This window comes from Macrosteles quadrilineatus, unplaced genomic scaffold, assembly GCF_028750875.1.
Source record: "Macrosteles quadrilineatus isolate MER2022 unplaced genomic scaffold, UCM_ALF_1.0 Scaffold_1__1_contigs__length_201487025, whole genome shotgun sequence".
Taxonomy (NCBI): domain Eukaryota; kingdom Metazoa; phylum Arthropoda; class Insecta; order Hemiptera; family Cicadellidae; genus Macrosteles; species Macrosteles quadrilineatus.
This window is the reverse complement of record NW_026542594.1, coordinates 65,213,943-65,230,747: the sequence shown is the minus strand read 5'-3', so window position 1 is coordinate 65,230,747 and position 16,805 is coordinate 65,213,943. Positions and strand designations below refer to the sequence as shown.

At 35.2% G+C, this 16,805-nt stretch overlaps 1 protein-coding gene across 1 annotated transcript in view; it reads right to left on the bottom strand.

Moving 5' to 3' along the window:
• LOC128983420 (zinc finger protein 271-like) overlaps positions 1-12,945 on the bottom strand; it is a 39,412-nt gene extending 26,467 nt beyond the window's left edge. Inside the window, exons 1-2 of the mRNA XM_054402703.1 lie at positions 12,226-12,945; positions 9,320-9,502 (exon numbers count right to left, since the gene is read on the bottom strand). Coding sequence (XP_054258678.1) covers positions 9,320-9,502; positions 12,226-12,444 — 402 coding nt within the window. The 5' untranslated portion in view covers positions 12,445-12,945. The remainder of the gene's footprint in view (positions 1-9,319; positions 9,503-12,225) is intronic.
• Positions 12,946-16,805: the final 3,860 nt, after the last annotated feature.

The window sequence follows — 16,805 nt, the reverse complement described above, 5'->3', positions numbered from 1 at the left end:
TTTGGTTGACAGCTGATAGAATATGTTAATATGCCAGACTTGGTGCCAAATATCTAGAGATATGGAAACTGTTGGTACCTGAAGCAGTTGGAGTGATTGGAAGTTATTGTGATACCACAGCTGGGGGGATTGACCTGTTTGTTTATACAGTAGTTGGGGTTTCCAAGAAGCTCTGCCCGTCTCGACCGCTATTGTCGGGTTCGGTGGAGTACGAGTATTTTCACTAGCTATGTTCAGTTCTGATTGATCTCTGAACAGAGGTGGTTTTCCTACAGTATAGTGCTGAATTTTGTGGTGATTTGTGTGATTTGTATTTTAAAGTGATAATTTCGGTTTATTAGTTTTTAGTTATATATTTTTAGTTAGCTTATTAGTTTAGAGGTGTTTGTGTCATAATGCCCAGGAAAGTAATTAGGCATAAACGGACCAAAAGATCTCAAGTTGTAAGGCTTGTTAAAGCGAGGATGAAAAGTTTAAAAAGTTCAACTGAAGTGTCAAATTTCGATCAAAATGAAGACGGCGAGGTTGATCTCAGCGGTACTTCTGAACAATCCAGGTGAGAGTTTTTCCTAAACAAAGACTACGTTTATCGAATATTATATTTGAGGAAAAGTTTCAGGACGGACGAAATTTTGAAGAAAGAACATGTTTGATTTTTTAAATAATTTAATTAATTGTTTATGAATTGTCCATATTTGTTTTAGAATGTAGAATTAGAATGTAATCAGCGATCGCTCAAATAAGGTATTTTGATTGTTTGTAACATTTTGTTTGTTTTTCGCTGTAATCATGAAGCAACTCAAGTTATGATTAATGGTCAGTGGTCATAGCTCACATTTACAAAACTGCCTATGTAGTTTTTTCTGGTGGTGATTTGGTGGTATTTGCAAAAAAACCCCTATTTTTTTCTTGATGCAAACCTGCGTACTTTGCCCCAATGTTGATCTTAGAATACGCAAATGGAATATAGATATAAATATATTTTTATCAAACTTGGCAAGCAGCTTTATGTGGTCTTGAGAGATTGCATTGGAAATTCGCTGAGTACGCAGGTTTGTTGTGACAGGGGTAATATTATAATCTGGGGAAATCGGTGCTAAAGTTATAATGCAGAAATTAGTACAACAAATAAAAAAAGTAATCATAAACAGCTATTACTATTTGAAATGAGGACTACCGAAACCATGTTATCTCGAATTTACTCTATTTTCCTACGATTAGTGTGTACAAAAAAAATTTCGCGTAAACACCGTACGTTGTTCAATATGAAAGTATAGTTTAGCGTTGCATATTTGTTTTAGTACTTTGGTTAAAAGTTATTTATTATATATTGATAAATATTTATTATATGAATATTGATTTACGCATTTGTTTAAAATTTCATCCAAATGCGACTTTTTTACTAGAGTTATCGCATAGTTAATACAGTGAGACCTTAGTTTCGGCCAGGCTGTAATGAAAATCCTTTTCAGGGACGTTACATGAGACGCTAATAGAAGACGTCAAAGAAAAATGTTAATTTATCAGACAGCAAGCGAAATGGTTGATCCACGAATAAAGTAGTTATGTACAATTAAAACGTACAGTTTTGAACATGACGTGTTTTTTTGTATTGTGTGTAACCGAATGTGAATATGTGTAACAAAATCTGAAGCGTTGTTTATTTTTCAGATTACAGTGCGACATCCCGATGATTGAGGAAGACGAAGCCTACGGTGACACGGAACCTGATGATCCATTGCCCCCACTAGTTATAGAGAAGTGTCAAGAACCCGCGAGTAAGATTTTAAATGGCAAGAGGATTGTGGACGTAGAACACGTATTCAAACAGTTTGAATTTGTAGCTTCTCAATCAAAAAGATGTACAATGGGGAAATTTAGTTTCCAAAAAGAATTTCGTAATGGATTGTCTTCTACTTGGACATTTTATTGTGATAACTGTGAGAAAGAATACAAGGTTTCTTCAGTCCCACTTGAAGAAAAAAATGATATAAATGACGCTCTGGTTTGGGGAAACTAAAAAAGAAAAAACTTCTAGGAAACTCCAAACAACGGTGAAAACTCGTGGCTGGTAACAGCTTGTTTGTCCTTAGATTATGATATATGTATGATAGATGATATCTCCTTTTTTATAGGTTTAGAATTATTCGCGTATGTGATTTGTTCTATGTAAATCAATATTTGTATATAAGTTAAAGATTGTATTTGTATAAAATGTAAACATATGACCTAAGTGTTGAAACATGTCGTTTGCTAATTAAAATGTTTTGAAAAGGGTACTAATGTTTTATAATGTTTTTAATTATTTGTATATAAGTGTATTTCAAAGTATAAACTGATCGCTATATTACGATTGGGATATTTGTTACCAATATGCTATGTTCTTTTGCAGTTTAGGGCTACTATAATACACTGTAAGATTTTTAAAATAAAAAAACAAAGTACCCTGTAAATCTTTTTGATAAATATTGTTAGTAAAAATATATTTCAAATTTAATACTTTTATATTAAACATTTTTAGGATAATTACAAAATTGAGGTAATTTCCTGTATCAATGTACATATTCGGCATTTGTAAAGTAGATTACTGTAGCGTATTTATAACAAAGACAAATGATCGTTGTGAATGATTTTAATTTATATTATTGTATTCAGGGTATTATAATAAATTTAAGAAGAGCTTTATTCAGTTTATATAATTATGCTCGTATATATCTGGATAGCTTTTTATTTGTAAATATGTTCACACTTAGCCTACTGTATTTTGAGTTTTTTCCCTTTATCGTTAATGTATTTGACTTGTAAGTACATAACAACTCTAATTAAATAATTTAATTATTTGACTAATGTGTTTTTGATCACCCAGTGCAGTACTGTTAATATAATTTATATACCTACTACCACAGAAAACATATAGTAATATGTTTTCTGTGCTACTGCATAGAAGACCTTTGTACTTTTAGCTATTGAAAGAGTTGAAAACGTTCATCAAATTAATTTAATTGATTTGTTACCATAACTATATTTGATCCATTACTTGTCAGTTAAATTACTAATTGCAGTGCAAACAATGATCGACTCTTGGTATAATGTGGGTGTAGAAAAAATGATTAACTGATACGTGGTTGAAATGCAATCAAATCTATAAAGATAACTTTGTAGGACTATTATTGACATCATTTACAACGCGTATTAACTATTTTGGAGTAAAAAAGTTAAATCAATAACTAAAAGCATTCATTAGTTATATTTTGATCATAATAGTAAAATAAAAGTACATTATTTGTAATTTGTTGCAAGTGGTTAGGTGGTACGTCAACACGAGAAACCTCCAACTCCACAGTTTCTTTACTGCAAGAGAACAACAACTTTTAGTTTGTAAGGGGATGGTCACTCCCGAGGTGGAATATACAAAGAGAGAGAAAGTCAGGGTGAGTTTCGTAGAATATTCCCTTTGTGCGACGAGAACTACCCCGATCACGCCACCCGGATAACGGCAACCTCACCACCACCACGGCACCACAGCGGCGCGCCCGGCGCGGGCGCGCTCGCACGCACAGGAGCAGGCCGGCTAGCTATTTTTGCGACGGTGCTGCAGACTAGCGGCGGACGTTTGTCCCTACGAACCCTTGCACCACCTTAAATGAAGGGAAGATAAGCACTATAAGGTATGACGATTTTGTTCCCTAAAATATGTTATTGATGAATTCGTTTAACACAATATTTCCTACCTTTTTATCGGCTTTAGGTTGCCCAAACAGTTTTTTAGGAGTCTTATAATTGTTTGTTCATGAGTTTGTTTCATACCAAAGCCTCTTTCACTATATGGGAGAATGAGTTCATATAATTAGTCTATCATGTTACGGAAAGAGTCAATATTAACTAGTGGAAATTTGAGTGGACAAAGCTTTTTTTAACTGATTCTCATTCAGATTTTTGCGCTGATTACAAATATGCTGGGTGCCACTTTGGCACCCTTGGGCAAACGCCGCCATATTGGAAAAATGGCGGCCAAAACTGGTTTTTCTCTAAATACTTAAAAACCCTCAGTTTTAGAGATTTTTATGAAGAGACATGAAATAAGGAGTGTAAAATTTTACACAATAAAGATGTATTCAGTAGTTTTTGTTAACCTTGTGGTTTTTGCATAGTTTTATAAATTTAAGTTATTAATAACTAAAAATACCCATGACATATTACACAGATTCATTAGTAAACATAGTTAAAAAATGCAATGTATAATAGTACAAGTAACCTTTGTTAAAAATAATTGTTAGTGCCTTCCAACACCCCTCAGCCCCCCCCCCTCCCTCCCACTATTCAACCACACACACACAGACCACCAAACCAAATTAATGGTTCAGCATCTTTGCAAAAAAAAAGCTGAACATTTGCTGATTAAAGTATAAATTTGGTTATATGATTTTGTGTTTATCCTAATATTTCCTATCTGAGCACAACTACCAACCCTCCTTTTATCACGTGGCCTTGATGCTATTTCTGTCTGCGTGCGTCACTGGCGGGCGCGGTGGTGCGGTCAGTCTTCTGCTCAGGGGCACGTTGGAGTTCTGAACTAGCCCTCATCCCACGCTCAAACGTAGCAATATAGAATGCAGGGATGCTAAACTACATCCATCAACTACATGTAACTGGCAGAGACCCAGTACCACTTCTAATACACATGTGTACCGTTATGCCGCAGGCTAATTTGAAATCAACCCATGAAAAGGCTGTTATCATAATGGTACAGGTAATTAGTGCTGCATAGTTACTTTGTACAAAACAAATAATGGTAGTATATGACGATACTGATGTTTTTCTTTTACTCTGCCACTATTAACAAAAGACAGTGATGACATGTGAGCTTTACCCATGCAGACAGAAATAGCATCAAGGCCACCTGAAAAATAAGGGTTGGTAGTTGTAGTTGTGTCTCAGATAGGAAATACTAGCAGAATACCCGTCCTTCGTACAGGGTTGGCGTATAAGTATAACATGCTCATTGCAGTTATACTCATGCTTTGTGTTTGCAATGGAAGAGGACACGGTTTGAGAAAATTTGGTTCTTTTAATTTACGGAAGCTATATAACACATACACCATAGCCATAATGCTCTACCACTACACCTAAACAAAAAAAAGTAAATGATCGAATATTCGCACAATATTGAAACATTATTTATAAAAACATTAACTTGTAAACAATCCTACTTTTACAGTTCTCATTGTGCATCACAGCTTTTTGTTGCTGCTTGGTTAAAATTATCTGTCCTACTATAATATTATAAATGAGAAAGTTTGGATGTATGGATGTATGTTTGTGACAAGTAAACACGAAAAATACTGGTCAGATTGGGCTGAAATTTGGCATGATGATAGCTCACATTCCCGATTAACATATAGGCATATTCTTATCTCAAAAATCCTTTTGGGCTCCGCCCCAGTGGCTCTGCAGTTCCCCATGTTAACCTTATGAGTATCTATAATATTAAAACGAAACAGTGTTTTTTTATTTCACGATTCTGAATCAACCACTCGACCGATTTTCATGATTTTTGTGTTGAAAGAAAGATAATTTTGAGAGCTAGGGAATGTCGAAGCCATAATTTTAGTTTAGGGTCCCAGTTTTTTAGAAATTAAGATTTAATTTTTAAAAAGTCTAGCAGCCGACGCTAAGATTCTAAACTATCTTTTGGCATAAAATAATTTGCTTAACATAACAGCTGTAAACATTTAGCTTTTGTGTCACAAATTCAGCATTTGGATAAAAATGTAAAGACATACTTAGGGTTGACTTATTTATACTATGTGTAATGCTAATCATTGGTACGTTCAATTCTTCTGTAAGAGGGTGACAGATTAATTAAATATATACATAGTAAAATACTAGGATGTTATAATTTTGGGGGATTATATAATTTGTTTTAACTAACAGCTGGTTAAATATAAACTATGGAACTATGACGTTATTTACTCTTATTTTGTCATTGATTATAGGAAATAGAAATAAGTAAGATTAGTAGAGATAATTAGACCATAGTTTAAAATAGTTTAGACCAAAATTAATTAAACCACATTACAAATCGAGGCTCTGTACACGAATCTTAATAAAAAAGGATAAATGCAAATTATTTTACTGCTCCACTTTTCAAGGAAAGATTAGAAAAATAACAATGTTTACATTTTTAATTCTTCATGGTAGCTTTTTGTTTACAATTATGTTTGTCTGCTTTAACTTTGTTTGGATTAGGCCCGGAAATATTGATGTCATAAAAAGAAGATCAAGAATAATCAGGAATCACGATTTTAAATTACCACCACAACCTCAGCCGGGTTTTATAAAAAGATGGATGACATGGATTGACACACGTCACAACGTCAACATTGACCTAGGATACTGCAATTAGACAAACTGCAATTAGACAAACCATCCTTTTATAAAAATCTGTTCAGTTGTGGTTACGTTTGGGGGTGCCTATATCAGCGCCCCAAAAGTTAAAATATCACTTTTATTTCAACTATGAATATATTGTAGTTTAAATTAAATAATATGGGAAATTACGATGTACATTTATTCAATGAGGGTGGGTAATTATCAAGGGTAGAACTGATAACGGTATGGATAATAAACATTGACAATTACGTCATTAGCTTTACTAGCGTGTTTACTTTTTATATTCCTGCTACTATGTGACCAGTTCTTTTTTTTCAAATGAATGTTATTTGAACCAAACAGCTGTTTCAAAACAAACTGTTATTGTTTTTACTTTACTTTGTTTACACTTATTTATTTAGCAATTAATGCAGTGAAATTTATATAGAGGATAGGTGGGACGATTAGTTTGTAGTTTTGATGTTAGGACACCAAAGTTAAATTATGTGTACTGTGAATTTTATTGGATATTATCGTTTTATTCTGGGTCGTTTCTATTCAGACCTACTGGAAATTGTGTATAGTATGTATTGTGGTGATAATAATTATGGAAGAGGCAGGTATGCTAATGCTATGGAAGGTGGTATCGTTGACTAGGTCTATACACTTCTCAATTGACTATTAATCTCTCTACTGTAGGCTACTTATAATCAGTGTGCGTCTGTGCGAATCGGCTGCAAATCTCACTTCAACGCTTTTCACATCGTAAAAATTGCAGAATTGCTGTTTTATTGTAAAATTATTGGATTTAAAATGCATATCGTATAGGCATATGATGGAATAAAAACATATTTGGTCACACAACATTTGTTTACAAGATGATTTGTCACATTAAAACTGCAAGAAACTTTGTCTTTATATGTGTAAACTAGCTGATCTGAATTGTACACGGTTTTAACTGGCTACTGAATTCCCGTCATCGATATATAACTATCGATGATTCCCGTACGCAGGACGGGCTAACACCTCGTTCATATTTAAAGGGAATTAAAGAATTTAGCCAGCTGTTTCAACTAAAAGAGTTGGTTCTATGATATGAAAAAGCATTAAACATTTACAAGATTTACCAACAGGGTGCAGCACTATTATTTTATCATTATTTATGAAAACAGCTAATTTTAACTAAGCAGCAACAAAAAAACTGTGATACACAATGAGAACTGTCAAAGTAGGATTGTTTACAGTTATGTTTATGTTTTTAATTTCATGAATAATTTATGATATTTTGCAAATTTTTAATAATCTATCTTTCTCTATTGTGTAGGTGAAGTAGTAGAACATTATGGCTATGGTAGATGTGTAATCCTATCGCATACCGTAAATTTGAGGAAGCAAATTTTCTCAAACCGTGTTTTCTCACATCGCAAACGCAAAGATCGGGTATAACTGTAATAAGCATTTTATACTTATTTGCCAACCCCGTACGAAGGACAGGTACTCTGCTAGTGTTGTCATAAATGAAAAAAATTAACAGTGCTGCACCCTGTTGGTGAACCTTATAACTTTTAATAATATTGAATATCATAGAACAACTTGTGTAATTGAAACAGCTGACAAAATTCTTTAATCCCTTTAAATATGAATACTCATAAGGTTAACATGGGAAACTCCAGAGCCACTAGGCCGGAGCCCGAAAGGATTTTTGAGATGGAAATTTACGGGAATGTGAGCTATCTCATACCAAATTTCAGCCCAATCGGAGCAGTAGTTAAAGCGTGATTGAACTTCAAACAAACATACAAAGAAACTTTCACATTTATAATATTAGTATTAGTAAGATAAGATTAGGATAAACACAAAATCATATAACCAAATTTATACTTTAATCAGCAAATGTTCAGCGTTTTATTTGCAAAGATGCTGAGCCTTTCATTTGGTTTGGTGGTCTGTGTAGTTGGTTGATGAGTGGGGGGAGGGGGGTTGGGGGCTGAGGGGTGTTGGAAGGCACTAACAATTATTTTTAACAAAGTTTACCTGTACAATTATACATTGCATTTTATAACTATGTTTACTAATGAATCTGTGTAATACGTCATGGGTATTAACATATTTGCACATATTTTTTGTTATTAATAACTTAAATTTATAAAATTACTAGCTGTTGTACCCGTGCTTTGCAACGGGAAGAGAACACGAAATAGAAACATTTTGATCTTTACATCTGTTGATAAAATAGTTACACATGAGCCGTTTAAAAACAAAATTTAACCTTTATGTCCTTTATAGGATAGATGTTGTCATAAATGTAAAAAATAATAGTACTGCACCCTGTTGGTAAACCAAAAATTGGCAACCTCTTCTGAAAGACCCAATTTGGAATACTCCATAGCTGTCTGCAAAGGGTTTAAAGTTCAGCAGTACGGAAACAAATTCCACGGTTAAGTCATCATTGTCTTTGGCGGTTTTGACAAATTCCTGAACATGCTAACCCGACCTTTTCACTGTCTTGGCCACGATCCGAGTCTCACATGTGAAGGGTTAGCTTGGTTGTACTGTATGAAGCTCAAAACATTAATAGTTATAAATTTTTTTTAGTTTTTTTCTTTACGTTTGGTTGTAGATTTTAAGATAACAGTTTGTTCATTTAAAAACAACTGTTCTACACTACTTTAAGCCAAATAGCTAAGAATCCAAATTCTAATAATTTATAAACCGAGTGGTTGGATGAAACGGCTTCGTACTCCTTATTTCAATTAGTCAGGAGTTTAGTTTATCTTGACCTACTGATCTAAAGCATTGGCTTTAACTCCTGTGAGGTACAAGGTATTTAAAGACTGGAAGTAGGTGTAATTTTTTGATTGTTGGTTACATAAGGGGGTTAGCTACTGTATTTAGATTAGACCTATAACATTCTGTATTTACCTTACCTACATTGGAAGTTTCTTACCTTTTCTACATCATAGGTCTTCAGCTCATTTGTGGCAGTACTGAGTGGTTTTAATGGTGTATATAAATACTGCCGCAGCTTATATTCACTTTCCAAACACCTTTTCTTAAAATTGTAAGCATCATCAAGTTGATTCAAACAATTGTCACAAATTAAATTGGGCAATCTGTCCTCTTCACATATCTATAAACAAAAAAACTACTTAAGTAAAATTTGGTGGCCAGCAATAATGCTGCTTTTAGCGAATTTCCTATAGGTATAGGGAATAAGCTAGGCCTATTACTGTAGGTCTCATGGTAAGACCAGGACCCAGTACCGATCTCGAGTTCCCTAGAGGCCAAAAACACCATCCGTTCAAATTCATATATATATATATATATATATATAGGCCCCCTATATATATACAGGGTAATTGATATAAGTGTGCCAGCTTTTTTTTTTTCAAAAGTTATAAGAGATATAAACAAATGTTAAATTGTAACTGCCTTGGATTTTTTATTTAAAAAATTTTGGTCAAGTTCAAAAAATAATTTAAGCCGCCATTTTTCCAATATAGCCGCCAACTTTGATTTTTCTTACAAAAGACCCTATATTTTATGATTGTTTTAGAAAGAAAATGCAATTTAAAAACGTTTATATAAGTGGCATTTTTTTTCTCTTAAGCTTTAGGAGCTTAAGTTTAAAGTTACAGCGTGTTAAAACTAAGAAAAAATGACTTGCGGTGTACATTCTGCATCATTTAGCTCCTAAACGACTTACGTTCAGAGCGAAAATGTAAAGAGTAAAACAGTCTTAAAATTGCATCTAGATTCTAACATTAGTAGAATGTTATACTGTACATAATTTTGAAGGTATTTAATAGACAAACATTTTGGCCAAAACATGAATGAATTATCTTTTTCCGTTTCAAAATGGCGGCAGTTTACGAAATTAGCTTTACTGTGAAATGCTACAAGTAACAGATTTTTTAAATAATGAAAATTCAAAAAAAATTTAATTTTGAAAGTTAGCAATTGCCCATTGTTCAAAATTTTCAAATAGCAACATGTCAAGTGGCACATCATTTAATGGGTTTTTTCATTCTTAACTTTGTAATTTACTTCTTAGGCTATCTCTTTTAGTTTTTGTGCAAATAACAAAAAACCTAATTTTCCTAGGCCTATATCAAATGTATGTTATTTGGGTTTATCACTAGGTAAATGAAATGGGACTAAAAACCCAAATGACATGCATTTGATATAGGGAAATTAATTTTTTGAAATTATTATGTTGATAATATAGCATCTTTGAAATTATTATTTATTTTAATAATAATTTCAAAGATGCTTATAAAAACAATTAATAACTTAAATTCTTTCTGATTTCTATCTTAAATATTACCTACTTAAATATCCTGTGCTTTAGATAAGGTTCAAGGCTACCAATGTCACAGAGTATAGGCCTACTGTAGGCTTTGACGAATATTGCCAAGAGTGCTAAATAAATTAACTTCAACTATGAAGTTAGGAATATCACAGGGATTGAAATTAAGTTAATTATAAGTTTGGTTATTCTAACAAAATTAATTACAAATTTAATCACAATAGTTTTGTAATAACTTAACTTAGTAGTAATAACTTATATCATTGACTGCAAGTGGATGCCGCAGAGTAGATCCGGACAGTCCAGGAGGCCATTGACCAACTTGAAGAGTGTCAGTAGGTCTGAGTGTTGCCGCCTCACGTGTAGAGGGGCGTATGCCTTTGATTAGTACATAAAATCAAAGGCATTGATTCGTCCAATTTCAGTTAACTAACTAACTTAAGCTAAGGAACATAAATGTGTCACCTAGGGCTAACTTAACTTACATGAAACATTTCATAGGCTACGGGTGTTTAATAAGTAAGTTTAGGCCTAATGAAAAATTGATAACAGCTATAAAAAAATTTAAAAGCTTGTTTTGAAGATTGTCGTGTTAACTCAATATGGTAAGATACTTAAGTACCGGTAGGCCTACCGGTACTTAAGTTATTGTTGACAGTTAAGTTAGGCCTAAGTTAACATGTAATAAGCCCTAGTTGCAGTCGCTACCTAGGGCTCATCACTGCCTGCAGCCACTGAGCTCGGCAGCACTTAAGTATCCATTCTACACTCATTCAAATGAAATATATATTATAGTTTGATACAGTAGTCTCGCAAACTCGGCACTCGATAACCCGGCAGTCTGGATAACTCGGCCATCACCTGGCTCAGAAAATTAGTGATTTTTTGAGTCCGTGTTAATCATGGACTCAAGCCAGCTTAAGTCAAATTATTCGCAACTGGTACTAACGATTTGTTGTACTATATCTGATGACTTAATGCTGACTTGTAATATAAATATTAATAAAAAAGAAAAAAGGCGGTTAAAAGGCTTAAAAACTGTATTGTTCCTTAACCAGGCTAGTTCCCGATAACCCGGGATTTCACAAACTCGGCACCCTTCCAGTCAACGCTACGCCGAGTTTGCGGGACTCTACTGTATATCAAAAAAATATTTCATTCAGTTAAGTTAGGTTAACCTAACTAACCAAACTTGATAAGTTAAAAGTTATAGGCCTATCGAATGAAATACACAAGATAAGTTATTCATTTGAATGAGGACAGATAAGGACTACTTAAGTGCAGCTCCTAGCTCCATCTAACTTAGGCCTATTGGTCTTGTGTGATCGTTGGTTTAGGCCTACTCCTATTCCCCATGGCTCTAGTAACTTACTACCCTAAGTAGGCCTAAACTATTACAGTGTCAGCCTGGTTTACAACGGGCCAATAGATTTAATTTTTTCACCTAACTTATAACTAGCTTATAAGTTAGTAGCCTAAGCCCAGGCCCACATTAATATTAGGCTAGGCCTAGAATGAAGCAAATAATAAGCTAAGTTACTTACTTCAATTTCAAGAAGATTTTTAACCTTGGTTTTGATTGGCACTACACTCTCTTCATCACTGTATATATATGTCATAATGTCAGATTTACCCAAACACAATCGACAAGCAGATTCATATTCAACAGGTATCTCTCCACTGCCAAGACTCCAAGTACCATCTTCTTTGTATTTACATTGCCTACTGTATGTACGAGTAGGTAATTTTTTGTATGGCATCATTGTGCAGTAGAATTAGGCCTAAGTTAACCTAAATAATATAGTCAATGGTTAAATGTAGCCTAGCCTAGCTAACCTATTTTCAGGCAAGCTGGACACGGTGAGCCACAGCCTAATTATTTTTTTGTCGTAGCTTCATTTTATAATGGCAACATAAAGCTAGGCCTAGGCCTAGGCCTAGTGGGCTATGTGTAGTACCAATGGTTAGTAGAGTACCTCATCTATGACCCAACAAAAACTAACTAGCCCTACATTCACCATTAAAGTCTCCACTCTCCAGCCTTAATGGTCTTTTTATTTAAGCACGTAAACGAAATAAAACACACTTTAGTGTTACTGGTAACTGTAACTTAAAGTTATTAAATTTTAGAACACTGTTGTTTGTTGTTATGGTTATGTTTAAGTGAAAGGAAAGACTCTAATTTTTTGTACCATTTGAAAATATTTTATATGTTCTTCTTTTTTTTTACTGTCGTACTTATTTCTCTCTCTACTTGGCTCGAATTCACCTCCACCCCACCACAATTCCAGTCAACACACACTTAGTTCACTCCCACTGCCCACTCCACTTCACTCCGCTGTTAACTTCAATCATAGTGCTAACAACAAACTAACCAACAGAAGTAGACTTCCCCTTCCATTGTAAATTTTGAAGCTGGTTTTTCGTGTCTAGTTCATGTCCGGTGACACTGATGGCTAGTGTTGACGAAATTAATTTTTTTTCTATTATTTTAGAATTAATTTCATGATTTATTTATGCTTTAATGTTTTGAAAACTAGAGGATGAGTTATTGTTTATGGTAATACCGGTTTATTTGGCTAAACGGGTTTTTAAATGACAGAAATAACAAGAAACAAATTGTAAACAAAACACGAACTCTACAGTGCTCCGGACAGAACTAACAATAAGATTGGCTTCAGCCATAGATAAAACATACTCTATGTTTTATCTATGCTTCAGCTGTTCCATAAAGATGAGAAATCTACTAACCGAGAATGTTATATTACTCGTTTGAGTAAGGGAGTATGTATTATCATAGATAAAACATACTCCCTTAGGTATTATCTATGCTTCAATCTGTTTAGCGAATTTCCCATTATAGGGATAAGTCACGGCCCCCTTTAACTCCAGGGGCCCATTTCATAATAAACTACAAGTTACAAGTTACAACTTGTAACTTGTAATTTCCATTAAATTTGCATTATGGGCGATCGGCTGATTTACTAATAATATTAGTTTGTACTTTATTATGAAATGGACCCCAGGCCGCGGCCTTCGGAGTGGCAACATCTATTTATTTATTTATTTACGGCAAAATCACCATTTGTACAATCAATTACATGCATAACAATTTGTGGATCAATAAATACTATTAACATGCTGTAAGTTTTACATCTTGCTATTTGGTCATGCTTTATGAATACATGCTAACAGCTAAGTAACACTAATTATTCGGAACTGAGTAATGAAAAATGAAAAACAAATATATATACTACTAGCAGAGTACCCGTTCTTCGTACGGGGTTGGCATATAAGTTTAAAATACTTATTACAGTTATACTCAAGATTTGCGTTTGCAATTTGGGAGGACAAAGTTTGATAAAATTAAAATTTGCTTATTTAAATAGACGGTATACTAGTTGTATTACACATCTACCATAACCATAATGGATACTTGGATACTTGGATACTTGGATACTTGGATACTTGATACTTGGATTTTTACTTACTTGGATACTTGGATACTTGAATACTGCATCGTTGACCGACAAAGTCGGAATAGATTGCGTCACATATAATAATACTACTATTTACAAAAATTATTTACAAAAATTTAACTAAGATGGCGGCGGGTTGCCAAAAAGTGGTGTGTCGTCCAGCTCACTTAGTGAGTATAGAGGTCTGCCCACCAGATAGTCTCTCAGGGTGTCCTTGAAGGCCCCAATGTCCAGCTCGCGCACTTCAATTGGGAGCGTGTTATAGAGCTTACTTGTATAGTAGGGGTAGCCCTTTTGAGTCCAGGCTAGTCGGCATCTAGGTAGGTCAATGAGATGGCCATGTCGCGTTTGATAGGAATGCTGGTCCTCACGTCGAGCAAGATTTGCCGAATTTTCTTTGAGTAGCACCATACTATTTAATACGTACTGGCTGTAGATGGTCAGAACCTTTAGGTCTTTGAAGATAGGCCTACAGTGGTCACGATGCCCGGCGGATGTAATCACCCTCAAAGCCATCTTCTGAAGAAGCAAGATGTTATGTGCTGCAGCTGTATGGCCCCAGAGTGCAATGCCATAGCTTACATGGCTTTGAAAGAGGGCGTGGTACACTGTGACTAAGTACGGTTTAGTGATGACCAACACAAGTTTCCTTAGGAGATAGACCACTCTGGCAAGTTTGACACATACCTGGCTGATGTGGTGTTTCCAACCTAACCTGGAGTCGATCCAGAAGCCAAGGAGTTTAACAGCTTCCTCACCCAGATGGTTTGGTTTGAGTGTGCACAGCAGTGATTGAGTCTTCTAGTCATTTATCTTTAGCAAATTCTGATTGAACCACTCCTTTGCACTAGTAAGAAGGCGTTCTGCATCAGTGCGTATTTGGTTTAGGTCCCTGCCTCTCGTGATCAGAGTGGTGTCGTCTGCAAATAGTAAGGTTTGGTTATTTAAAGATAAATCATTTATGACGATAGTAAAGAGGAGGGGGCCAAGGACCGAGCCCTGGGGGACTCCGTGTCTTAACAGCTTTACACCAGATGTTGCACCGCCGTAGGAGACGACTTGCTTACGACCTTCAAGATAAGAGTTAATTGTCTGCAGGACCACGCCAGTTACCCCATACTTCCTGAGCTTGGACAAGATGATTTCATGGGACACCACATCAAAAGCTTTGCTTAAGTCACACATGTTAAGCAGGATTGAATCTCTGGCTTCAAAAGCATCGGTGATTTGGTCGACCAGGCTAACCAGGGCTGTCGTGGTGGATCGTCCCTTCCTAAAGCCGTGCTGGGCATCTATAAGTAGGCTATTAGACTCAAAATACTCAATCAGCTGTACCTTCATTACAGACTCGATTACTTTGGAGAGAGCAGGCAGTATGGCAATAGGTCTGTAATTAGACAGCTGTGAGGGGTCACCTTTTTTGAAGACAGGGATGGCCCGCGCAGTCTTAAGCACATCAGGGAAACAGCCGTTTCTCAAACAGAGGTTGATAATATCCGTGAGAGGATGGATCCTCTCAACTTCAAACATAAAATGAGCTCAAGCCAGCTTAAGTCAAATTATTCGCAACTGGTACTAACGATTTGTTGTACTATATCTGATGACTTAATGCTGACTTGTAATATAAATATTAATAAAAAAGAAAAAAGGCGGTTAAAAGGCTTAAAAACTGTATTGTTCCTTAACCAGGAACAACAGCCTTTAGAACTGAGCAGGAGACACCAAAAACATCCTGGCTATTTGAGCTTTTAAAACCTCTAACAAGCTTAATAATAAAGCTAGGGCTCACCTTATTCCAATGGTTTAATTTGTAGACAGATGAGACATCCAGGAGGGAAGCCGCCGGGTCAGTCTGCAAAACAGGTAGATTGACTACAACATTATCAGCGATTTGGGAGAAATAGTTGTTGAAATCATCAGGAGAAACATCTGCTACAGTCTTAGGTCTAGGAGACCGATGAGAATTTACAATGTCCCATGCTGCTTTGCAGGTGTTGGACGCCTCCTTTATCTTAGACACATTGTAGCTTTTTTTTGCTTCATTTACTTTAGAGCGATAAAGTCTTTTGGTTTGGAGGTACAAAACATGGAGTCTTTCTTTCCGTTCAGGAACAGTAGACGTCTTATAGAAATCATGTAAGATGCCGATATAAGAACGTATTTTGGCCAGTTCCTGGGTGTACCAGGATTTATCAAGTTGGGATTTGTTGGTTAAACGGGGCTTGGCCTTCACAACTTTGAGAGGAAAAATTTGGTTAAAATTTTCCATGAAAATGTCAAAAAAGTTGTTAAATTCTACTTCAGGTTCGGAACGAACATTTGGTAAGGTCCAACAAATATTGAATAATTTGTGACACAATAGAGGCATATCATTGTCATTAATGGCCCTTTTAACACTAACATACTTTGTATACCAATCAGGTTTATTTGAGCTGAGGCTTACCTTGTTGGAGCTTATATTAACCAAAACTGCACTGTGGTCTGCCACAACAGGTTCCCTGATGTCCACTTTCCAGTCCCAGGAGTCTATATTAGTTGCTATGGAGTCAAGGCACGCCTGCCCACGAGTGGGTTGTCTGGTAGTGAAGTATAGCCCATAGCTGCGAAGTAGGTTTGAGAAAAGTTCCTCATCACTGGAGTGACAC